The sequence below is a fragment of the Thermobia domestica genome, chromosome 5 (genome assembly GCF_964235325.1).
Source record: "Thermobia domestica chromosome 5, izTheDome1.hap1.1, whole genome shotgun sequence".
In the NCBI taxonomy this organism is placed as follows: Eukaryota; Metazoa; Arthropoda; class Insecta; order Zygentoma; family Lepismatidae; genus Thermobia; species Thermobia domestica.
In genome coordinates this window covers 36,227,377-36,254,061 of record NC_137458.1, presented here as the reverse complement: position 1 = coordinate 36,254,061, position 26,685 = coordinate 36,227,377, and the positions used below count along the sequence as shown (strand labels likewise).

At 35.0% G+C, this 26,685-nt stretch overlaps 1 protein-coding gene across 1 annotated transcript in view; it reads right to left on the bottom strand.

Annotated features, from left to right (window-relative positions):
- Positions 1-2,078: 2,078 nt before the first annotated feature.
- The window catches only part of LOC145685859 (putative E3 ubiquitin-protein ligase UBR7), a 47,091-nt gene continuing 22,484 nt past the window's right edge, over positions 2,079-26,685 (bottom strand). Inside the window, exons 6-10 of the mRNA XM_081758502.1 lie at positions 26,124-26,230; positions 24,053-24,110; positions 17,106-17,206; positions 12,491-12,671; positions 2,079-7,356 (exon numbers count right to left, since the gene is read on the bottom strand). Coding sequence (XP_081614628.1) covers positions 7,199-7,356; positions 12,491-12,671; positions 17,106-17,206; positions 24,053-24,110; positions 26,124-26,230 — 605 coding nt within the window. The 3' untranslated portion in view covers positions 2,079-7,198. The remainder of the gene's footprint in view (positions 7,357-12,490; positions 12,672-17,105; positions 17,207-24,052; positions 24,111-26,123; positions 26,231-26,685) is intronic.

Here is a 26,685-nt window from a genome sequence, read left to right as displayed (position 1 = left end):
TAATACAGTGAAACCTCTACTAACGGACACCTCCCGTAACGGACATATTTTGTAATCCCCAAACACCGTAATAGGAAAAAAAACATATTGGCAAACCTCTCTAAAGCGGACACTCTCTAGTACGGACACGGACAGTCTTTCTTGTCTTTTATAGGTATTATTTACCTCCTATTACGGACACTTTCTCTAAAAACAAGTTGAAAAGTACAGTAAAAATACACTTTTAGTAATTCATACTATGTCACCAAGGAAGAACATAAGAGTGTGACAACATTTTGTCTCCTCATCTGTCTGTTCAGCAACCCTGAGGAAGGGTCTCTGTTTCACAACACTCTTATGTCCTTTGTTTGCATTCCACTCCTACCCAACCTGTTTCAGCATCAAAAGTGATTGAGAGTTGCCTACTGTTTGGGATGACACATCATTCTACTGTCTCGCTGGAATCTCTAACCAAGCAGAAGACAAGTTTGGTTTTTTTGACCACGGGAATGCATATTGTCTTTAAAGAAGTCACTCACAAATTAAAGCAATTAACTCACAAATTAAAGCAACACACCGAAAACGTAGTAAGTAGCGATAAGTGTATAAAGTGCAGAGAACTATAACATCTTATTCCCATGTTGGGCCTCGAACATAGGGAATTGGATGACGCAAGATAATGCAGGCGCAGTAACATTTTGGCAATATTCATAAATACCTGATTCATGCAAAAATATTTTTTTCTAATTGCATATTACCTTTTTTATTAATTTACGTAAGAAAATATTGAAACCTCTGTAAGGCGGACACCTCTCTATAGCGGACAATTTTTGATTCCCCACGGCTGTCCGCTTTAGAGAGGTTTCACTGTAGTAATTAATGACCTAAAAATACAATTTTATATATATATATATATATATATATATATATATATATATATATATATATATTCCATTCTCAAGAGAAAAGGGAAATTTAACCCCTACTTCAAAAATTGTGTTCTCTTGAAAACGTATGTTATAACGGAGAGGCGATTGCACTTGAAGACTGATTGGTATATTTCTACGTATTGGTAATGTCTGGACTTGCAACGGTAAGATATTTATCTTTTTAAGCATTCAATATGTACCCATAGCTACTTTTCCCAAATATCCAGTTGATGCATTTTGGAATCCAATAACGACTTATTACTGCTTCGTAAACACATGGCACTTATCTCATATACATATTTTTCTCCCCACTTCATGCGTTAGTTAAGTTAAACATTTTCAAAAGGAACATTTGTATGAAATCAGATCTTGAAATTAAAAAACGATATCCACGATTATGCTCAGAGGCTAAAGAAAGTGACAATCAGCATGAAGAACTTGGAAAGAAACCGGAGCAGGATTCCCACTTTACTTTTCCCGACCAAGAGGTTCCTTATCTAATACATCCTAATATATCTAATCCTTATCTAATACATATCGTTCGCATTTGAAAATCGCAAGAACGGGACATGTGCCCCCCATTACACCACGAAGGGGGGGATTCGGGATTTTGTAAATAATTTCTACTGATTCTTGGGTCCCACATTTGTGATGCAATTTTTTATTTCAACTTGATAACATGTACCGTTCTCGAGAAAAAGGTATTGTCTGGGTCGCTCTGGAATACCCTGTATATCAGTAGTCTTGTCATTTATGTTTGTGCAAACATTTAGGAATATTCTTAAGGTTTCCAGTAAGTAATTATAACATATGTATGTCCATAATAATAATAATAATAATAATAATAATCATAATAATAATAATAATAAAAAGTACCAATGTGTTAATAAACAATGTAAGAGTGTTGTTGAAAACTCGTTGATATTTTGGCATCCATCCTTTATGTTATTTATTGGTGGTATGTATTCATTTTCCTTCACCTTTTATATCCGTGTTACCCTACCACTGAAGATGAAACTAGCTTGTTCCGAAACGTGTGGAGAGTACATAGTTTTCCCACAGGAGGATCTATTGGTAAATAACTAATTTTTAGTTAGCTGTTACACTCTTTAGAATAATATTCTTTTAAACGACTTTCTTATGAACTGGATTGGGATAATAAACAAAATATTAAAAACTGATCATTTTATTCTATTCACATTTTTTGAATTAGATTCATCAACATCAAATTCATTGAATCGAATACAATAGTGAGATTCTTTACCACCTTCCAAAAATTTTAAATAATTACACTAAACTATGACTTACGTGGTACAATTCTAACTTTCTCAAAACAAGATCCATCACAGTTTATAAAACCTGATATGGAGGTAACGTTGCATCAATTCCAAATAACATAACGTGAATTGCATATTTATATTGTTAAAAATGATACAGTACAGTTGCATGGCGCTATTCACATTTTACGCCCTCTTCATTTGATTTTCTTCTGACATTTTCAGATAGATATTTACGAAACGGTACAGTTCATTATTTCTCCTCGAATGCTAGATATATGCTTAGAAAAACTTAATTGTAATTAACATACAAGTTTAACTGACTGGACTTATAATTAATTCCTTATTTACGCACACAAAGAAATAGAAATCATATTTACTCGCCTCCTATCTTAGGACATATTTTTGAATTTACTAGAACCTTTTCCTGCCTTCTAAAAGGATTAATCTCAATGTGAATAATATGCTTGCTTTTCATCGGTGAATGAAATGGAATTATTAGTTCCAACGTTTCATGGTTGTGTTATTTAAGCTACAGAAGACTGATAACTAGAGCAACCCACATTATGCTTTATTGTTAATTGCAATCATTGTTTTACATTAATCATGTATAGTGTATAATATTTACTATACATTAAATATTCTATATCTTGATCTATTTAATAATATTTTATGCAACCAGTTTCTTTCATATTTAATAAACTTTCTAGTTCATGGACTCTAAAGATATATGCTTTACTCGAGTCAGTTCAGTTTTTTTCTTTATCACTTGCGTGTGCCTTGGAAGTGCAAAAATACTCAAAGGAAAGGTAAAGGATGACACCAAAAACCACAGAAAGTGCTCAAGTTCAAGAGGTACACATAACAATATAGTGTGGAGTTCTTGTGTATTATTCATTATTGGCGGAAAGTTTTCTTTTTTCCTTTCCTCCACATCAAAGGATTACACCGAAATAAGAATAAGCTTTGCATTGTTGCATTGCTACCTTCTCAGTAATTTTGCATTGTAAATATTGGTTTTAAAAAATATTAATACAGTATGTTAAACACGCAGTTAAACAGAATTTACCAAAAATTGTTCTATGTATTGTAAATTATGCTTTATGCTCTATTTTCTAAAATTATGCTTTTAAAATTAGTTTCTTCTGGATCCTTAGACGACCACCATCATGTTCAAGGTAGCAACCATATGTGTAAATTGCTGTTATGCTTTTGGGTTGCCCTACTGATAAGTAATGAAAATGATCAATGAAGAATGAAAATGAAATGAAATCTAGTTTTACGTCCCATGCTTATGCCGGCTAGGCTAAAGGAGACGGTGATGATGAGAAATGAATGAAATAGTGGAATGAAGAAAGTGAGAACCCCGAGGAAACCCACGCACACGGTGATTGTCCACCACAAAGTTTATTTGGCGCGAGCTGGGATCAAACCAGGGACTCCAGGCGCCACAGATGAACGCTTTACCACTGAGCCACCGTGGCCCCGTTGATGAGGAATGAATTGGTGGAATAAGAATGTGGAAGAACACACTTCATCTAGTTTTTTTTTTTCTAAGCAGAGTGGAGTGGCAGCACTGATGACCCTCTACGCATATTTCTGAGAATTTGATACTGCATCTAATTACATTAAGAAGTATTAATTCAATTCTGACGATGTGGCCAATCAGCGCTGCCAGAATTTATTGTCGATGATTGAATCAGCTTCAAAATAGGGCCTATTTTCACATCAACATAATAAAATATAAGAAATATGAAAGCTTAGCTTAGTATGCCGTTATCCTAAAATAACCACAACCTTGCAATAAGGCAAGCTCTAATATGTCTTAATTTAACACAATGCATCAGTTTGAGAAACAGACATATTAAAACACAGTTATTTTAAATTTAAATTGTACAAAGGCAGCAAAACTAAGTTTAAAGTAAACTCTCGATTATTGGAATATTAACTAAAAATTACGTACATTAAATGTTACTTCTGAGCCAACACTTAGAAAGTTCCTGGTTCTGAGAAAGAAATTTAAAACAATTAAAAAAGGGGAAGTGCTACGCATATCGAGATGAATTGAATAAATAATATAACATACAATTTCACTTAAAAAGGAACTTACAAGTACCAGAAAGAACAATACTTTTTCGTATCGATAAAACCGTGACAACTACAAAAAATGAATTCTCAATTGATTATATTCTTACAATACAACTGATATACACATTCTAAGGAAATTTCATTCATGCAGTCCAGATTTAGAAGTTTTAACATCTATCAAAATATCAAGACTACAGTACCCAAAACTTACGCGCCATACCGTCGAGAATTCCTAAATTACATGCTAAAATCTATATAGCAAAATTCAGCATAAAATCTCAAATGAGAACGCGTAAAATGTGATAGTATTTACAGTAAGGTATCAAAAAAATAGTCGAGAAATACAAACAACTTATTGCTTTCAAAATTATTACGTAAACAACACATACATGCATGTACTTGTATTATTTTAATTCAGTGCATAAAATAAAAATTCTCTATCAACATTGTACATACAGTAAAATAAAAAATAATCACGTAAATACGAATATGACGATTCCTAAACGGTCTATGCGCAAATAATAGTAAGGAAAATAAATTATTTTCAAAATAAGTTTTACATGCATGTCCTTCGCAATTATGGATGAAAATTATTTCGCATGAGGTTTCATGCGAAGAAATTAATAAACCAATATTCATCACTTTTTCACCATAAATTGAAAAGTAACATTGTATCTCATTCATAATTTTAATAATAAGTACAAAGAACTGGATTTATGGATTGAAGATGAGGTGCAATTGAGTCTTTGGAGGGCAAAAAAGATACGTCCTTTCAAAGAATTTTATATTTACATACTATACCATATGTTTTCAGTGTCGATATGCCAGTATTTCAGCAACTGTATGCTTTTAACCTGGAAACCACTTCGACCACTGGTGCAATCGCCGATAATACATTAATGAACTGGTTGCCTTTGTAAATACCTTACTCTCCTCTGAGAGTAATGATAATTGAGAGGGTACTTCAGATCAACGACCCTACCAATGACTTTCTCACAAAGAGTCGAATCTGGGAGCATGCGCACAGAAAAAATTGAGTTACACTTGGCCACAAAGAAATACATGCATTTTCGTTTGGATGTGATTTTAGTGTTCCTTTCAGCAGAGAGGCTATATTAGACGTGAACTTACAGCTTAACGTGGGATCCGAAACACATGAACTCCCACCAGAAATCGAACCCTGGTCCCCCGCGCCAAAAGTGTGTACGCTATCCATATAGCTACGAAAGAATTTAAATGCATTTTCGTGTAGATTTTGTTAGGAATATTGTCCACTGATATTACGAGTGTATGAAACCTTTAAAATAACATGATAAATAAAATATCCACAGACACAAGATTCTGATCAGTTACTCAATAAATTTAACAGTAATATACATATTTATTTTCCTACTGTAGAAAAGAAAAACGCGTTTATGACAATTTTCTCAAAAATATTATTTAAAAAAAAAGTCCTTCCCTTCCTTAACCCTAAACTGTGCGTAGGATCGTACTTGTGCTTGAGTAGCACTTTTATGTAATGTCCTCAGAAAGAAAATGTCTTTAAACATGCTGAGAAACCAAACTACTCGTTACCACTGGCTGATTGCATAACGTATTAGATTTGACTCATGTGTTCGCACTTTTGTGCCTTAAAACACTCCACTCTTTATCTGCGTTCTAAGCTTGTGTTCTCGCAAAAGAGAGAGCGAAGAACAAGAATACTGCAAGGAAACGTTTTGCTAATAGCAGATTCACTACATCTGAGCAGATACACTTCAACTCTACGGTAATAGTCACCATCTACAGACTTTAGATCAATCTATACTATCATCAATTGTGTCACTTTTGACTCCGGATAGAATGAAGGTAAGCACTATTAACCAAGTTAGTATCTACCTACTGAGCACTAAACAGAAACAAAACGTCATCTATTCCTCAGTAGTGTTCCCCAAACATCAACCCTGTATCTTCTACAAACTTCTCCCAAACATTAAAAGAATAAATACACCTCATCTTCGGAGCATAAATTCAGTTTATAAGTTAAATTTTAAAATTTAAATAGAGGAGGTATCGGGAATAAATCGACAAACTTCGCGTGTGTGTTTAGAACTTCAATACAAGAAAAAGGTTTATCTGCAATTTTGGTTGCAAATGCGTAATTATGGAGATAGCCGAATTTAAAGTAATTAGTGAAATTACTCGTAACATGGTTACACTGAAATAACCTCAAACTTCGGATACATATTCAGGACCTCTATACAAGGAAAGAGTTTATCTGCGACTTTGGTCGGAAACGCCTAATTTAAGGAAATGACACAATTTAAGGTATTAGTGGAACTAGGCTTGGTGTAATTACACTGAATAGAACACCCGACAAACTCTGCGTACGTGTTCAGGACCTCAATATATTCAAATTTGGTTGACAACGCCTAAGTACGAGATGAGACCAATTTAAGGTGATTAGTGAAATTGGTCGTAGGGTGGTTACCTAAAATTGGTCCCATCTTCGTACTTAGGGCATTTCCGACTGAAGTTGCAAATATTTTTTTTTTCTTTTCTCGTATTGACGTCCTTAACACTCATGCGAAGTTTGGCACTTTATTCCCGGAACATTCCATATATGCATCACCTAATTGTTACTTATTACATGAGAACTTCATCGTAAAACAGGACGAATATACAAAACTTGGTCTTTTCCTCTCTATCTGTTACGATTAGTCACGCAACGTAACAATATGAAAACATTTCAGCAAGCACTTTTTCCATAAAACTTATATATAGACATTTTTCTTAATTCTATAACTAGAACTAACAAATCACAGACGCTTGTAGAATATTTTTTTCTTGCTGCTGCTTGTATTTTTCTTTTAAATCCCTGTATCCTTATAAAAACAAACCAAACGTTATCATCACTATATTCTACACAATGAAAAATGATACGGATCAGCGGCAAAAATGAGGAACTTGTACTTCTGGTCTTTGTTTTTTTCGCGCTTCCAGTTCAGAGAAAAACTCACGGATATCTTCTTCTCGAACGATCTTCTTATTCTCCACAAAACGCTGTAAATACTCCTTTAAATGAACCTTCATGTTGTTGTATTCTAAAAGAAGAAGAAAAAAATTAACACGTAGAAGGAACATATCAATTACTTACATGATTAATATTAGTCTATTAATTTTCTAGAATCGACTTTTTACAAATGTAAGCGAAGTTCGGGAGAAAGCACTCGCCCGCAGAGAAACTAAGCATGCCATTTGAAGGACAAATTCATGCTGATTACAACAAGCAAATAAAATTCCTGTACGGTTGAGAACTGTTCTAGAGATTCAACTTGGAAGTTTATATGAAAAAATGAATATATACACATTTAAACGCGTTAAATATTCCCTCCGATAGCGAAGCCTGATGGTTTGAACTTGTTACTGCTTGATCACTGGGGTCCATTCACAGACAAATTGTGCATTGCAAGTTGGATGACGGATGGCAAAGACGTAATGGTTGAGAATACACCAGAGAACTGCATACGATTTGTGCAACAATTTGATGTGTTTGGATTCCGATCAATCAAAGATTATGGCAGGAGATTTGTACATAGTACGAAATGTCATCATCTGGACGTTATGATGTACTAACGAAACAATCAAATAAAGGTCGTGTCTATGTTAATGAATCAGTTCTGACCACCGCGATACATTGGATTGTTTCAGTTTGCGTTCCACAAGGCAGGTTACCGAATAAATTATATACTGTTTGAATCACCTGTGGAATTTGCTTTTCGCTTTGAACATGCGAACCGCTCCCTTAATGGATGCAATGGAATTGCACACATAAAATGTTCATGGTGCAAGGAAGTCTTTTGCCTCCGTTATTTCTTCATAGAACAGAATAAGAGTAAGTGATCAATTTTTATCTCTAACCTATCTTTATTGTGAACTGTATAATGACTAATTTTAACTAATAAACCCATTAGTTATTGCAAAACAGTTTTTTTCTGTTACCTCCGATAGATCTCAAATCGTATGTCTATATTCGTTGCTAATAATGTTGTACTTAACGCGTTTAAATACGCATATCTTAATTTTTTCATATAAACTTCCAAGTTGAATCTCTCGAATATTTCTCAACCGTACAGGAATTTTATTAGCTTGTTGTAATAAGCATGAATTGGTCCTTCAAATGGCATGCTTAATTTCTCTACAGGCGAATGCTTTGTCCCGAACTTCCCTTGTTAAACCTGACACATAATTACACACGTGAGTTCCTTCCTTTTGTTCTACTTGAAACATGTTGAAGATTATTAGTGTTCCAAATTCTCATTGTCCTAACTAATAAGAAAATATATTGATGATTGAGTAGATTTTAATAGGACATCAACGATGTTTCCATCATGATAACAAATGTGCACGTGCAAGTGAAACCTGGCTAAACTAACCACCAGAAAATAAGGATATTTTGACAGAAAATGAAAGTAAATCAATTAAACTTATGTATATTGATATAAAATAAAGTGTGGTGTCAATCATCCGATTTTCAATAGAAAAGAGACACCTAGAACCACTAATTTTATCAACATAAATAGATTTCACCCGATCTAAATAGCGTAAGACGCCGTCTTCTCGAGTTTTAACTAAAAGGGGGAGGGGGAAAATGAGGACAAAATTTATATGTAAAATTGAAACCATTAGTTTAGTCAACAAAGGAAAGCAGAAAAAATAAATCGTATACAACTCTTTTCAGATGAGAGGCAACACAAACAATAGCAATGGTACGCGGTATTTAGCGCAACGTTGTCGGATTGCGGATTCCCCTTTCCCTTCTCGCTCCTTCTCCATATAGGAACACGACAAATTGTTACCATTATTCACAACGAACAGAATATTTACTGGTGAACTAAATTGTCTTTTAATGTATACCATTAGAACTATTAAAAGCACGTCGTCTATTTCATCCTGGCTAGTCTGTATTTTGTCGCTATGTTAGCCTGAGTCTTAAATTTATTATAACAGGTTACAAATCTTGTTAATCACTATTTCATGAAATCTTCTCTAGCAATTTTTCTATATATTGTGCCAATTATCATCCGCAGTCTCCCTGTTTCGTGGTTAGTTTTCTCTTCGGTTTAGAGAGCCCTTTCTTTCTAAGAATTTCCTTGTTTCAGATGTACCACACAAACGAAATGAATTCTAAAGCTTTTGATTTTATAGTTTTGGAAATGCTTTTCTTTCTTTGATGCAAATTTCTTTCTAACATATTCTTTAAAAATATATATGCAAACGCTAAAAATAATTCTTGGAGCTCTTTAAAACAACTGATAATTATTTTTAAAATACATTTTCTATAGTTCACGAAAATTAATGCGATTTTTATTTAGTAAGAAAGAAAAAATGAAATGAAATCTTTGAGTTTTACGTCCCACGTTTATGCCGGTTAGGCTAAAGGAGACGGTGATGATGAGTAATGAATGAAATGGTGGAATGAAGAAAGTGGGAGGAAACGGGAGAACCCCGAGAAAACCCACGCACACGGTGTTTGTCCACCACAAAGTTCACTTGGCGGGGGCTGGGATCGAACCCTGGACCCCAAGCGCCAGAGGTGAACGCTCTACCACTGAGCCACCGCGGCCCTTAGTAAGAAAGAATTTGAGGAACAGTTATACGAGTAAATGAAAGAAGTCTTGTTCCCTCTTAAATGTATCAGCTCCCCGCGTCTCGAAGCAGACAAGTTTGTTTTGGGTGCAATAATGTATGGTACCATTTAGATGCCTGCTTGTTCGTTCAAAACCATGAGTTCATATGAGGGGTAGACGTGAAGTACAACATGCAACGGACCAAAATGGATAAAATTACAGTTAAAAAAACAAAAGTGTTTAATTTTATTACGAACACTGCATTACTTAGGGAAGAAAAACAAGCTAAGAATATTCAGTGCATGTGACTATTCTAGAACGGGCACTTTCGAAAAACAAGAAACGTCACTGATAGTTTAGTTTTAGTAATAAAATTATTTTTTTTAAAAAAAAACACTATCTTTCATTTCAAGAAGGTAATAATTAAGTCTCCCCAAATTAAGAGTATTCTGATGCGTAGTTTATGAAAAATTCAGTTTAGACTTAATGCTTCTTTTGAAGCTCATACAAGTGTATTCGATTCTAAATATAGGTTTATTAGAGAAGAAAGAGGAGGAAATGGACGATGAAATAACGTGAAACATGAAGAAAGAAAAAATAAATCACATTACTTATGCCGAATAAAGAAATGCTAGTTTTAAAATTATTTTTCGACAGATACACAATCTTCTACCTTCTTTATTTACACTATTTGTTTGATATTATAAATAGGAAAACGTTCATTTAAAAATATGCAGTTACATATGCATCTCCAAGCAAATAGAGGAGGTATCGCCACAAGTCAATACTATTTTTTGATAGATTACGCGTTCGATTTCATATGAAAAGGAAATGAACAAAAGTTTTAATCAAAATCTACTAGCAGCTTTGCAAGACAACGTATATTCTAAAGATTTTCACAATCGTTTTATGTGGAAACAATTAAAAGTTTGTATCATGACAAGTAGTTGACAGAAATATGCTGTTTGCACGTATGTGTTTACAATACATTTTTCTACTTGTTTACGACAGCAATCAATATAGTAAGACGTTTAGTATTAACATTCGCAGTGGTGCGAAAAGTCAGTATATACTATCGCCTATCACAAATTGGCAACACTGCGTAACTACGATAGGAGAAAGCAGACACCACGTTGAAGGCCATATAACATAATTTGAAAAGCGCTTTAGTTTTGAAATTTGGCAGTTTGTGTGGGGGGAGACCCCGAGGGTAAAGGAGTCGGCGGGTAATGGAGGAAGGTTTCTAAGTAATTACTTAATTTGAGGGGTGGAAAAATTTACAGTTCCAATCACAAAATAAAATGCTTATGTTATAAGAAAATCACATTCAATAATATTTTGAACAAAGTATTCACAATTTATAGTTCATTTTATTTCAGTGTCTCAGGTACTGTAAAAATTTCAAAGCACCATTGGATTGGATTACAAATTGACGCACCACTATTTGCACTGGGCAAGATTGAATGAGATGGAAGTGCAAACATATTTAGTTGGAGAGCAATTTGTCCATTATTACTTCTGAATTTTCCGTCCAGTAATTTCAGATTTAAAGTGTCACTTCTTGATGCGTTCTGTGTAGATAAAGCAAAAAAGTTCAAGATGCACTGTAAAAGATTTCGTGATCCTGTTTTTTTTTTTTTAATTTCCAAAGTACACTGAAGTCTCGTTTAACCGAATGTGATGGGACTTACTATTCTGTTGAACAAATATACATTAAACCGACTAAAGGAAAAAATCTTGGGAGTTTTACGTCCCACATTTATGCCGGCTAGGCTAAAGGAGACTGTGATGATGAGAGAGAAATGAAATGGTGGAATGAAAAGTGGGAGGAAACAGGAGAACCCCGAGGGAACCCACGCACACGGTGTTTGAAGTTCACTTGGCGCGAGCTGGGATCGAACCAGGGACTCCAAGCACCAAATGTGAACGCTTTATCACTGAAACCGACTAAAGGAGTTTTAATATCTAATACTATGTATTTGTAGACAAATCTCAGTTAGCAAGTGTATCTTGACTTTCACAATACAGTGTGCGTGTGTGCTGAAAACAGACTGGGATACGGGAACGGATGAGCACAGCCAACACATCGTAACAATGAACTTACTCTTTGATAAATAACCGTTAAACCAAAATAAATACTGTACTCATTGTTGCTGTTATAAAATAAAAGTCGCGCATGAATAAAGGCTTTTTCTTTAGCATTTCGGCTAACCCGGAAATTTGGTTAAATGAGACTTAGTGTAGTTCTATAAAGCGCCAGAAGAGTACCTTATATGGAAATAATAATATATAAATTGTGTTACATTAGGCTATTATTATTATTATTATCAAATATTACCCATAATTTTTTATTTTATTTTTGGCTATGTATATTAAAAAATAGTGCATGTACATTGTATCTAAGGAAATGGCACAACTAATTAATTTTCCAGCTTAAGAAACCTTACCATTATTCGCCACAGAAGCAAAAAGTCACCGAATTTTCCTGTTACTTTAATCCAATTAGGATGGTCGCTTCACACCTAAATAAATCAAATCCTTATGCAGAATGACACACATGCAAAGATAATTTATGGAACTTATTCAGCAGATCTACTTAAAATATTACCTTGTATAGCTTCCATTTGCTTTACCCTGTCCATCGATGACAATATAGTTGGCAATGCCTTCATTCCTTTTTCATATTGAGAATCTCGGCCATCTGCTTTCGCTTTTCCCGCCTCCTCATATACTTGAACTGTATCTTTCTCATCTAACAAGTACGTCACCTCCTCAGCTTTGTACAGTTCCTACAAAAATAACATTTTCTATAAGGCGCCTGAACATAATGGACCTATTTAACATCCGATTAATAAAACGTAAATAATGAAAATTAAAAATGTGCAGTACCAGCAGTGCCTATTCGTAAAAAGGTGATAAAACACAGAATAGGAACTAAACTTCGGTGTGTCTAAATAGTTTATTAATTACTTTCAACTTCTTTTAAAATAAGAATATGCGGACCAATTACGATAATTGTTTATGAACACACCATATATATAACCGTCTTTGACTTATGATCTGTTGAATTTAAAAATGCATGATTCAGAATCTTTTAATGGTGGCGAAAGATTTCCCAACAGGAAGTGAGCGATTCTTGGATATTCAGTTAGAATAGGTACGCTCTATTCATGACGTATAGAATTACGTCCCAACAAGTAACAAGAATTTATTGCTAGAAAAGCGATATTTTGACTAGGTAATTTCGTGCAAATGCATTTTATTAAGCAAAATAATTTCCTTCAATTTCAATTACATGTTCCTAGCAAGATACAAGCTTATAAATCCCGTTTGTAAAGGTTCTTGTCCCTTAAAACAAAAAATTGTCCTATGGCCTGCATGACATCATCTTGGTTTCAGAACTGTTGCACACGCAAATAGTTATCCATGACCAAAAATAGGTGACAGTTGGATGGAGTGGTATCCAGTGAGTAGGGTGATTGAGATAAAACTTCCCGAACAAGCGTGTTATCACTTCCTTGGTCGCTTTCATTCTATGAGTTCTGGCGTTGTCTTAAAGACCATTTCTTCCCTGTTGACTAGTACTGGCTGCCTCTGACGCAGTAAAACTTAGACGAATACACCTCAGCTGTGATGATTTTGCCACTCGCTAGTAATTAAAGTGCACAATACAAGCACTGGTCCAACAAAAAACAGAGCAGTACCTTCTGTTGATAAATGTTTTTTTGGGGGGTAAATGCCATAGAACCAGGGGACGACCAGTGTCGAATTTACTTTTTTTTTCTTCTTTCTTTTTTGTTACTGTGTAACATTCATTCTCGTCACACGCTAATATCTAGTCCATCTAGTCCCGGAATGGGGCTTTCTTAGGCGTGACAGCAACGAAGAGCAAATTGTGAGCCCCTGGAGTTTGGTTTCCTCGGTCAAAACGTGAGGATCCCACTTGCTGAGCTTCCAAGTCTTCCCAAGGTTGTGAAGATGCAATCGATTGGTTTCTCCCAACACTCCAAACCTTCAAGTTTCTCGCACGTTTGATGTGGATCACGTTCGACGTTCTTCAGCAGGCTTCGTCGATAGTGGGAGGACATCAAGCTCTCATTTCCCTGTGCAAATCGACTGAACTACTTTCACGCTGTGCGCTTACTTACTGATGCTCTTCTAACGCGGAGCATTCGAGAAAGCTTCTACAGCAACTCTGCCAATTTAAATTGAAAGTAAACACGGCCATAAAACATCATTTAACGCTGACATGTTCACTTCAGCATTGTAGTTCATACGGAGCTGCTTTCGACACGCCTCACAACTCTGCATTAACTGATGGTTGATGAGAATGTCAATATCTGACGTCATTTAGATAGGGTTGTCGACACCTGCCGTTTGAATTTCACTTTTGAGTCCGTTGTCGACACCTGCCGTTTGAATTTCACTTTTGAGTCCGTTGTTGCCAAACTTACAATTTTAGCGTTTTTCTTTTAAAGAAAAATTCAGGCGCGCAATTGTATTTTGAAGCGCACATAATTTTCCCTGAACGATTGGATATATAAAACTGATGTAAACGGGATTATGTTCTTTACATAAATATTGAAAGTGATGTATGTGATTAGATGTAGTACTTATTTAAGCAGTGTTTCTTCGAAATAAACCCTTCTGAAAACAGTAGAATCTTCACTCAAATGTAACTTCGTTTCTAATTATTAGAAATACGTAACAATAGCACATTTAATGCGCATTGCTCTGTCAGTCTCACCTCCCATATTGCTGTTTATAGAGATATTCAAAATTTGGATGTTTGTGGTTGTTTGCGATACTTGAATATCCTTAGTTTGAAACACTGAATAATAAATGCCATATTGCAGGATTTCGTTTAAAACGTAAATTTGAAATATGTAACTTTCTGACCTAATGCGATTTGAAAATTTTATGTTGCGTAGAAAACACTTATTGTGGTGGAATTGCAAAGTATGCCCCCAATCTATTTGCATCATACAAAATTTCAATGTCTCTAGTTATTAGTTTAAAGGTTACATAGGCGTTTCAACATAAATGATTCACCCTATATGTAACGATTCTGTTCAATGTTATGTGCACAAGTTTAATATTATAATAATAGCTTAATGAACATGAAAGTTACCCAATTTTATGTTCTCAGTTTCTACCAAACGTAGTCGATCAGCTATGTAATTCCATGAATTTGTCATTTACACTTGGGCATGTTCCTGACATCCCATAAATGGGACATCACTTTACGTTATAGTCCTTACCCATACCACGTTGTTATCATCAATTATAATTATACTTCGCATATTATAATAATCACAGCAATATGAAAAAAAAATATATATACATAATTCAAGAATTTAAATATAGTTTAACATTATTATTTTAAACCAGTGTTCCCAACCTTTTTTTTTTTTTTAACTAACGACACAACACTGAACGCCCACACCATCATGACACACTTGTTTGATTTTTATTAGCAATAATATAAGGTTCAGTCAAATGAAAAAGTCCAATTGCAACCACGTACAATATGTGTAGGCCATAATAAATGTTACATTTGTTGCGCACGGGCGTAGTGTGGCATGCTAGCAGAGGTTGGTTATTTATCAATGCTCCTTTCTCTCCTCCAGGTAAGACGTGGCGCCGTGACACACCAATGGAGGTGCCAGTGAACAACGTTACCAAGGAAGAACAGCGAGGAGTGATATACTTTCTTTGTGCGGAAGGTGTCCATCCAGCGGACATACACAGGAGAATGCAAGATGTGTATGGTGCGAAGTGTGTTTCAGACAAAACAGTACGGAAGTGGTGTCTGAGTTTTCGTGGTGGCAGAGAGACACTGACTAGTGATGTGCGACCCCGACAGGTGACGAATTGTATTCCTGATGAGACTGTTGCTGCTATTGACAACTGCATTCAAACTGATAGAAGGGTCCCCCTGGATGCCATTAGTGCTCGAGTACAGGTGTCTCATGGCAGTGTGCATGACATTGTGAGAAATAGAATTGATTACCGGAAGGTTTGTGCTCAATGGGTCTCCACGTGTTTATCCGAGAAACAGCGACACAACAGAATGGGAATGTCACTGAACCAATTGACGCGATATCAGAACGAGGGCGACAATTTTATTGAAAACATCATTGCCGAAGATGAATCCATATGTCCTCTTTTCCAACCGGAATCCAAAAGAGAGAGTATGTAGTGGAAGCATACAGGGTCGCCTAAACCAAAGAAAATCCATTCCACAACATCAGCTGCTAAGGTCATGGTGACTGTGTTTTTCGACAAGCAGGGGCCTCTGTTAGTGGAGTTCCTCCCCAAAGGGAAACAATACATGCCAACAAATACTGCGACATTCTCCGTCGGCTGAAGCTAGTAATCAAAAATAAATGCCGGGGTAACCTCACAAAGGGCATAATTTTATTGCACAACAATGCCCGTCCTCATGTTGCCAAACAGGATCTTTTGGTGTCGTGGAAGTGGGAAGTGCTAGACCACCCCGTGTATACTCCTGACTTGAATCCCTGTGATTTCCACATTTTTGGGCCAATCAACAAACACATCCGGGGGCACCAGTATGGATCGGATGAAGTGCAGCACGCTGTGACAGAGTGAAATGAAATCTGAGTTTTATGTCCCACGGTTATGCCGGCTAGGCTAAAGAAGACGGTGATGAGAAATGAGTTAAATGGTGGAATGAAGGAAGTAGGAGGAAATGGAAGAACCCTGAGGAAACTAAGCACACGGTGTTTGTCCACCACAAAGTTCACTTGACGCGAGCTGGGATCGAACCAGGAGCCCCAAGCACCAGAGGGGAACGCTCTACCGCTGAGCCATCGCAGCCTCGGTGTGACAGAGTGGTTCCATACTCAATCCAAAGAATTGTTCTTCCAGGGCATTCAGAATCTCGTGTCAAGGTGGGGTAACTGCCTCAACAGCAATGGTCATTATCTTATAGCTCTATCCAGTAATAAAGTCTGTACATTGAAATGAATCTTTTCATTTGACTGCACCTTATATAAACTAACATTGCTGCCACTCGAGGCATTGACTGGTAGTGTGTGTCCCAAAATTGATTTTAACTTGTTATTAAATGTTTCATGGCTTCCACATTTTAAAATTTCGCGACATACCTTATGGGACTGTGCGACACACCGGTTGGAAATCACTGCATTAAAAAATTACATCACAGCAAGAAGTTGATATTCTCAATTAACACTCACCTTGCAAGAATCACACGTACACAACTGCTTTCGCCATTCTTCGGGCCAAAAAACAGCCCCTTTCCCCTTGTATAAGAGCTTTCCGTCTTTCAATATACAACCTACAGAAATTAAAGTATTATAATAAAATTACATTGCAAAGCTTATTATATTATTAGTTCTAATACTTATTAATAGGGGGGAGGAAGTTGATGAAATGTCATTGTTCTTTGTGTTATCATAGACACAATAACATTTAAATACAAATATTATTAAACTTCCTTCTGAAACAAAAAATAAAATAAATCATTTTAAACTGCATTCTATAAATATATATTGACAAATTTTAGCTTTTAAGTTTTTTTTTTTTTTTTTTTGGTAACTTTCTGTACTTTTTCATCGTTCTCTTAACTTTGGTAATATGCTCAAGACAATGCACCGAGGTAAAAACATTTTCCCATAGGATGACAATCTACAAGCAAAAGCGAGAGGATCTGAACTACAGATATTAGTCTTCGTTCCTATGTTGTTAAGAGGAAAGTACCAGCACTTAGTGGATAAAGCTTGGATGCAAGACCGGATAAGATGTTGGGATTAAAGTGATCGCAATGAGTCGTGAAGTTCGACATACACACCGATTTCACCACCCAATAAAACGAGGTGTGCTTCGGTCGTCAATCTCTATGTATGACATTTTGCAAATAGTGTCTCGCTAACATCTGAGGGTACAAGTGTTCCCAAATTGCTGCTAAGTATTTTTTTAATTATATATTTTCATTATTACTGTTACGCGTGCACGACATCGACTGATTCATACTACGCGAGATGCTGGAAATTAGTACATTTTACGCTGAACAATTTACTGTATTTGTCTCATTCATTTTTTAAAACTTTATATTTTATTTCGTTATTTTTTTTCTGGAATCGTAAATACGATGGTTATCATTTCGTATGTTTGTTGTATTCTTTTAAAGTTAGTTAGTTACTGTATAATGTATATATAAATATAAAATTAGAGTTTTCTTTAGATTTTGACTTGCGTAACAAAATGCGAAACAAATTTAAATTTGCATCGCAATCCGTAAATTTTGTTTTTCTTGGCTGCCGAGAGTGCGATACATTATTACCATTATTTCACACAGTGAAATAATGAACATTTTCTATGCGTCACAAACAAGTATGATAATGAAAGGCAAAGTAACAAAAAAGTGTAACAGCAATCACGTTTCTAAGTTTTAACTTTGACATTCTATTGATTGTTGAAGCTGGTATTTGCTTTCGAGTGTGTCCATATAAAGTCTTTTTCGTTTTAAATTAATTTTGAATCCGTAATGATTTGAAGAAACGGATAACTGAATTACGCACCACGAAGTCAACTTCATTTTTACGATAAAACAAAATAACTTATTTCACACAAAGGCCAGTTTCTAATTGTAGCCAACTGATACTCGGATCCAATTCATTTTTCATGTTTTAAACCGAACACCATTTTTTCGTAACCTCAATGTTAAATAAGCGAGCATAACTGAACAGATATATATTTCTAGGCCAAAACTATGAAAAACATAGGAAGGCAGAAAAGAGTACTGCTAAGATCCCGTATTTTAGCTAGTAATCTAGTTTTAAAAGTAAGCTCGAGTCTTGAATTAGAGTGTGAATTGAGTCACCCTTTCAGATAGAATAATGTCGAAGAGGATATGGTCTCTGTGATCAGTTCTACGATTTGTTTCCAATAATTTGGTTTGTAGCCAGTAGTAGATTGTGTTCTTGAGAACCAACAGATGCTTACAGGTAACACATCGGGTTTCCAAGAAAACTAACCACTGCACTTGAACTGTATGTAAGATCGAAAGAGGAGAGATAATAATAAATTGTGTTCTGTTACAAATGTGGCTCACTTCGGTAACAAGTTATGATCATAGATGCATCGCATTTCTAGGATTTTGCATAACAAACTGCTATGCGATACCGCTTAAATAAAAAGCTGATTATATATATATATATATATATATATATATATGTGTGTGTGTGTGTGTGTGTGTGTGTTAACTTCCGCTCTCCTACTTACATAATATTGAATGCTAGTAACACACACAACGTAATAATGTGAGAAAAAAATCACTATTGGGCCATTCCATATGAAATCAACAAATCAAGGTGGCTCATGTGTTTTATATTTTCTTCAAATTTTGTACAAATATTGTTGTATCCAAACATAGCACACCTATCAAATTTTGCAGCTCTACCTCAAAAAGAACTGCTGTAGGAATCATTCGAAATTTGGGGTTTGGTATATATATAAAATAAAATTTAAAAACTAAGTTCGCCTTTGATCACTAAAATATTCTTAAAATTTGTAGCGTTTAAAACATTGTACTAATAAATTTCTCAAGTGGGGTTAAGCAAATGCATTTTACCATCAAAGAGGAAAAAAGAAAAAATAATGTCAAAATTTGGTAATTATTTCTGAAAAAGGCCTACCTAACACCAACCTCAAATTTTCAAAATAAGTAGATCTGGTGTTTCTCTAACATATAAAAAAATTAGGAGGGTGTTTTTTGGTATGTTCAAGAAAAACAAATTATGACAATGTTAAGTTGAGAGTGGACTCAAGCACTTTTTGCACAAAATCCCCAAATTTCCAATTTTCCGTGTTGAAAATGTTTATGATTGTCAAGACTGAGGTGATTGAATAAATGAACTGTGACAGGAATCAAACTTAGTACCATTGCTGAAGGGACTCAGATTCTTTCATTAGTTCCAAAATCATGGACGACTAAGAAAACTATTGAACCATTTCAAACAACTGAGTATCTCGTTCGTGCATTAAAAGAACTGTCTCACTCAGAAGATATAAGTACAAACAATGGATTCAAACTGACGGAACCCAAATGGAGACAATGATTAAAGATATAGACGACTTCATTAAATTTTTGTAGGAAAAATGACAAATTAGCACAGCATCACTTCATAAATCCAAGAGCGACTACTTCAAACACACAGTAGAGACTTTGGATGACAACTCATGCTTAATTATAGTTGATTTTGCTAAAAACTACTCCTGTATTATTCAAAACGAAGTTTAAGAGTAGCACTGGACCAACATTCTACTCAACTGTGCAACATTCTAATCTTTTTAGGTGCAACATCCTAAGAGACCCTGCAACTTCTGTTACAGGGTGTCTACTGGAATACCAGAAAGTAAATTCATGACTTTTTCATGACTTTTCATGATCTTTTTGTTCACATTTTCATGACCATGGCGATAAAAATTTACCATTAGTAATAATAAACCCCTACCGTCAGTGGTGCATCGGAACTATGCGGGTTGCTAGTCTTAAATATCACTTATTGTGAATCTTAAAGAAAGAATCTAAAATTCTGCCGCCTTGTGCTCGAGCACAGAATAGCACTTACCTAAATACGGGCCTGCTCTTACCAGTGAATCACTCTGTACTGTATTTGAAGTTTTAATTCTGAGTATAATTATCCATCTAGCAGAAATTTGTCTGAAATTAAGCACTCAGAGAACTCCCCAAAGACAAAACAAATTATAAAAGAAATTCGTTTTAAAAAAAATAGATCATCAAATTTAAAATCTGCAAACTCAAACGAATAATATTATTTGTATAAGTCTAAAGGCCCAAAAATACACAATTTACATTTCTTAGAAGTAAAGAAATAGCAGATCAGAAAGTTGGACAGAAAAAGTTGTTACTATATTACAGAGACTAGAAGATGAAATGGGGAGCAGCTAGGAAGACAGTAAAGTACCAGTTAGCCAGCACTAACTGGTGGGGGAAATTCTCACAATTACTGACCTGATACAACTGTTTCAGTACATGCAGTATGAGGTATAAAAGTATGAAGTATAAAAATATACTCTGAGATTTCAGATTTTCATGACCAGTTGGGTAAATAAAGGACTTTTTCATGGCTTTCATGACCACTAAGCAAAATATATGACTTTTTCATGACTTTCATGACTTTCATGACCAGTAGACACCCTGTGTTATTAAATGTTTCATTATGTTGTGTCAATGATATGTTAAAGCACGACACAGTTACATTTTATGCTTTCCAAGTTATTCTTTTGAAGCATGTTAACTATGTTTTTCCTCAGATTCAACACGTTATCTACTTTGGAGATGGGCCAGAAGCCCGATATTAAAGACTATTAAAAAAAACTTTGTCAACTTATGCCTGCATGAGTGATTTTGAACTCCTTTGTGAGTGGAACTATTTTGCCACAAACCACGGCAAAAGTGTTTGCGATGGCGTTTGTGATACGCTGAAATGTCTAGCGAGACATGCTAGTTTAGAGTTCACTGGATGACCGAATTGTTACTGTTGCCGATTTCTTCGAATTTTGTCAAACTATAACCAAACGCTTTTTTTATGCTGGAATATGTTGGAAACCTTCGTCTAATGCTTCAAGAGAGATTGTAGAAGCCATAGCGTTGCACGAGATGCGTGAAATTCATCATTATGAACACACCAGTCGTGTATCTTTTTCAAAGTCGTGTATCTCATTCACTCTAAATACTTAAGCAGAATCGAAAAACATTAATCTTTTCATGTGAGCAATTTATTGCGTGCATCTTTGAAGAGAAATGGTGAATTGGAAAAATAAAAATGAAATGAAATCTGAGTTTTACGTCCCAAGTTTATGTCGGTTAGGCTAAAGGAGACGGTGATAATGAATAATGAATGAAATAGTGGAATGAAGAAAGTGGGAGAACCCCGAGGAAACCCACGCACACGGTGTTTGTCCACTACAAAGTTCACTTGGCGGGGGCTGGAATCGAACCCGGGACCCCAAGCACCAGAGGTGAACGCTCTACCACTGAGACACCGCGGCCCCCGAATTGGAAAAATAGTTGAGAATTCACAGGAACATCGTGACTAATGTGAATTTCCTTCATCCCTATGGACCGAAGAAAATATTTTTCTGCCCAAAAACACCTGACACATGCTGGATTCCATACGAAAACTGTATCATTAATATTGGAGTACTCATTATTTCAACTGGTACTGGCAGAAATTACAGCATTTCTGAAGAAATTCAAGCTACTGAGACTTCTCTGAAATTGGTGATAAAAGATCTTAGGCTCAATATTTAAAATTGTTTACAATCAACCAAACATGTAAATGTTATTTGTGTATTATATAACGATAGTTCACTATTGTTCAGTGTTTCTTTTGTTAAATCAATCAGCACTATATAGGTTGCGTAATAGACACACATTGTTTTAAAATAACTTTATAAATTACATTTAAAGAAGGGTTTCTACTTTTATTATTTTTATTATTATTATTTTCTTAAGAGCAACCAACCATTGTAAAGGAACATACTTAGCCATGCAAGTCGTATTACTAGAAAATTTAAAAAAATGAGATTATTTTTTTTCCTTCAACATATCGAAAAACACCCTCCTAATTTTTTAATACGATAAACAAGAATACCAGAGCTACTTATTTTGAAAATTTGAGGTTGATGTTAGGTGGGCTTTTTTAGAAATAATTGCCAAATTTTGATATTTTTTCTTCTTTTTTTTTTCTTTGATGGTGAAATTCATATGCTTAACCCAACTTGGGAAGTTCATTACTACAATGTTTTAAATGCTACAAATTCTAAGATTGTTTTAGTGAAAACCATTTTCAAGCAGCTTTAATATCTCCGGAGATCTAGCGGTTTCAGTACTTTAAGTCGAAGGCGGACTTTTTGCACAAAACCCCCAAATTTCGAATGACTTCTACAGCAGTCCCCTTTGAGGTAGGGGGGCGCGGTGGCTCAGTAGCAGAGCGTTCACCTCCAGTGCTTGGGGTCCCGGGTTCGATCCCAGCTCGCGCCGTGTGGACTGTGGTGGACAAACACCTTGCTCGTGGGTTTTCTCGGGGTTCTCCCGTTTCCTCCCACTTTCTTCATTTTACCATTTCATTCATTTCTCATCATCACCGTCTCCTTTAACCTAACCGGCATAAGCGTGGGACGTAAAACAAAGATTTCATTTCATTTTTTCCCTTTGAGGTAGAGCTGTAAAACATTAGAAGTGTGTTATGTTAGGATACCACAACACATGTACATAATTTGAAGAAAATTTAAAACATATGAGCCACATTTTAGTTTCAAATTTGGCGATTTCCTATGGAATGACCCTATTCACAAAGCCTCTACACTTTAGACTAGTCAAGGCTTCTTTCGTATTCTTCAGAACAGAATATTATATAAGCAGACAATGTCGAAATAAATGAGTGTGAAAGGGCTGAAAACGTTTAATATGGAAAAAGGTAGACCTACGTAATCGGTGATAAAAACAACGCACACAGCCATGCACGTGGCCTCGTTTGAGGTTACATACAAGAACTCTCTAAACAATTTCTTAAAACCTTTGAAACAGGAACATATTATGTAATAAGAACTGTGCACTGGAAAACTAACAATTAATTATACGTCGATTTATGTCAGAGAGTCTTTGCTCATCCTCAGCAAAGGTATACATACACATACTATCGGACAATTCCTTTTGTGTTTCCCTGTGTGCACCCTACATGAAATGAAATGAAATTTCTAGTTTTACATTTCATGATTATGTCCTGTAGGCTAAAACAGAAGGATGATTGATGAAAATGAGTAGTAATAGAAGACTTAGTAGATTGAGAATGTGGAGGAAACTAGAAAAGTCGAGGGGAAAAAAAGGGCACAATACTGTCTACCACAATTTGATTAGTAAAATTTGTCCTTTGTTCTGAGGGTAGGCATAGATTTGTGTTCGAAATATTTCATTTTCCCTTGGTAATCCGTTACAAAACTGACAGAATACGCGAAGAACATCTTTATTAAGAAATCTAATATGACGTCAAAACTATGATGAATAAAAAAATCAAGGAATACATTCACTGACAAGAATTCTACAATAAAACTCGCTGAAGCATATATCTTTCTGAGAAATGTTAATAAACGTTACCTGACAACTGCACATCGAAGTTCTTGGTGTCATTACACTCAACTTTGACTTCACTATCCTGAAAAATATAATACGACATAAAATTAACAGTGGCAGAGAAAAGTATACATTAAACCTTTTATTTCAGTCATGAATAATAATAATAATAATAATAATCTTTAATATATATTAAATATGCCTTAAAACTAAATAAAAATACAATCTAAAGCAAACACTTATTATTTGCAAGTGACACTTCCGTGTCCCATGCTGGTATTTCATTTGTCCAGTGATATGTATACAATCAAAAATTAATGAAATATATTATTTAATTTAAATTCTAATTATGTATATGTAAACATGCTATAATATATAATTATGAGGAAAATAAGATCCAGGTTAAAGGTATATTCACATATTTAAACTGATTATGTTACCATATTATTACTTTTTTTTTGTTCTATGTATGTTGAATTTATCTAATCTTGTATTTATACTATAGCTCAGGGGGTTTTCAAACTTTTTGCAGTTGAGGCTCCCCTCAACCACCAAAATCTGAACGCGCCTCCCTTGTCAAAACATAAATACAAGTGTCCCTAAAAGAAAGACTATAACTATGATAAACTATGTTTTATTTTTTAATCACTAATGGAAATATCTCATCAACAGAGGTGATCTACATTGTACACACTGACTACACCTTTTAATGTTATTAGCCAGTGTTAATAATTACAAATTGTGGTAAGTCAGATACTTAGGTTAAAATTGAAATATGATCCTTTGTAAGACCTTTTTTAAGTCCTCTCACCTCCCTTGACAACCAGAGAGGCGCGCCGCACAGTTTGAAAACCCTGTGAAAACCCCTATAGCTAATTCACTTACATTCAATAAAAAATATTTTCCTCGTAAATAGCTGCTCTCTTACACGGGAGGGTTCCACAAGTTGTCGCTAAAATCTGATTACCATATAGCACATCTCATAGAGCACCATGAGAAATGAAAATAAGCAAAATTTAAGGTGCTATGGACCAGAAGGATAGGAGCTACGGGACTTTAAATATCTTGAAAGCCGTTAAAGCAATCAAAACAAAAGTCGCGCAATATTTTAATCCTCTAACCTTTAATAATAACAAGCCGAGGTGAACCGAACTCAGAAGCGTGCAAAGCTGTGGACACAGCCTCTGGTCTGAAGCTGAGCCATCTTTGGCCAAGCTCGGTCACCAAATATAGTGATCTTAATCCCTCAGAAGATGTGCTACCTTACAAGTCATATTTTATCAACGTATATTTAACATTAATTTTATATGAGTGAAACTGGCTTATTGGGACAATTTTCTGTGCAGTGAAATAATTATTATTTAATATGAAATGCTTTTTCTCAATTTTCTTTATTCATATGGACAATAGTACATTCTTCTCACTTATCTCTCAGACTGTAAGAACGTCTGGTTTCAGCAGCTCACACAAGAACGTCTGGTTCCAGCAGGTCACAAGCTGGTCACTGTTTGAAAAGTATTGGCCAATAGAAATTTACCGTTCCTTTTCTGCACAAAGGTCATATGAGATGTGAACTTAACGTTTAACGTGGAGTCCAAACCTCTTTAATGCGTCCAATGGTCTCCCACTGCAAATTGTATCTAGTACCACGTGTATTAAAGAATGGCGCTGGTTAGCAGGGAGGGTTTACACATTAGATTTAAGCAAGAAATAAGCGTAATTTGATACTGAACGCAGTACGATCGTCTCTTCTTCGGTCAAGCACATAAGGTATTTCACGTAAGCCGACTTTTACATTTTGAAGAAATATTCAGGTTTCTCACTTGTTTAAGTCGAAGAAACGTTTAGAATAATGAACAACCACACTCATTTATGAGTTCCCTTATTGATAAGGACAATTCTAAAGTTTTCTGTAAGTACATATACACTAATTGCATTATAGTTTTAGTTCTTCATTGTGAAAAATACTAACCAAGAAATTATATATCTATTTATACACAAATAATAAGAATTAATTCACTGTATTAGGTGAAGAAACTTAACAAGAGAATATGACTATCATAATGAGGCACTGTACAACTTAATCCCAACTTACCTGTTTCAACACGTCAACTGTTTCGTTTGCCACTTCTGTCTTTATTGGCTGCTCACTATTATCTGCTCCTGAACTTTTGTCTCCTTCAGATGTTTTTACCTTTATCACTGAACAAAAAAATGAACACATTTGAAGAAGGTTATTTCTACTTCGTAAGGAAACAAAAAACCTGACAAATACCAGAAATTACACATATGCTTTATTAAGCTAAATCTTTGAAATCTGTACATCTTGGTTAGAATATTAATTGCTGCTAGCTTCAAATACTAAAAGATGGTAGTGTGGACTTAACCTTTCATTGATTAAGTTTTTCTGAACAGTTTCATCACTTTATAAAAACGTTTTATTGTTTCGATGTAAGGGTTTTATTATTGAGACACTCTTGATCCACTTGTTTTTGTGGAAAACAATACTAGCAGAGGATTCTTGATAAAAGATTTTACTAATTTTCTAGAGACGAGCTCAGTGTATTTCTTGAGCACGGCTTCATAATTTACATATAACCAGTTTTTTTTTTTTTTTCAGTATGAAGTACCATTTTTTCTGAAGAAATTTCTCTAGT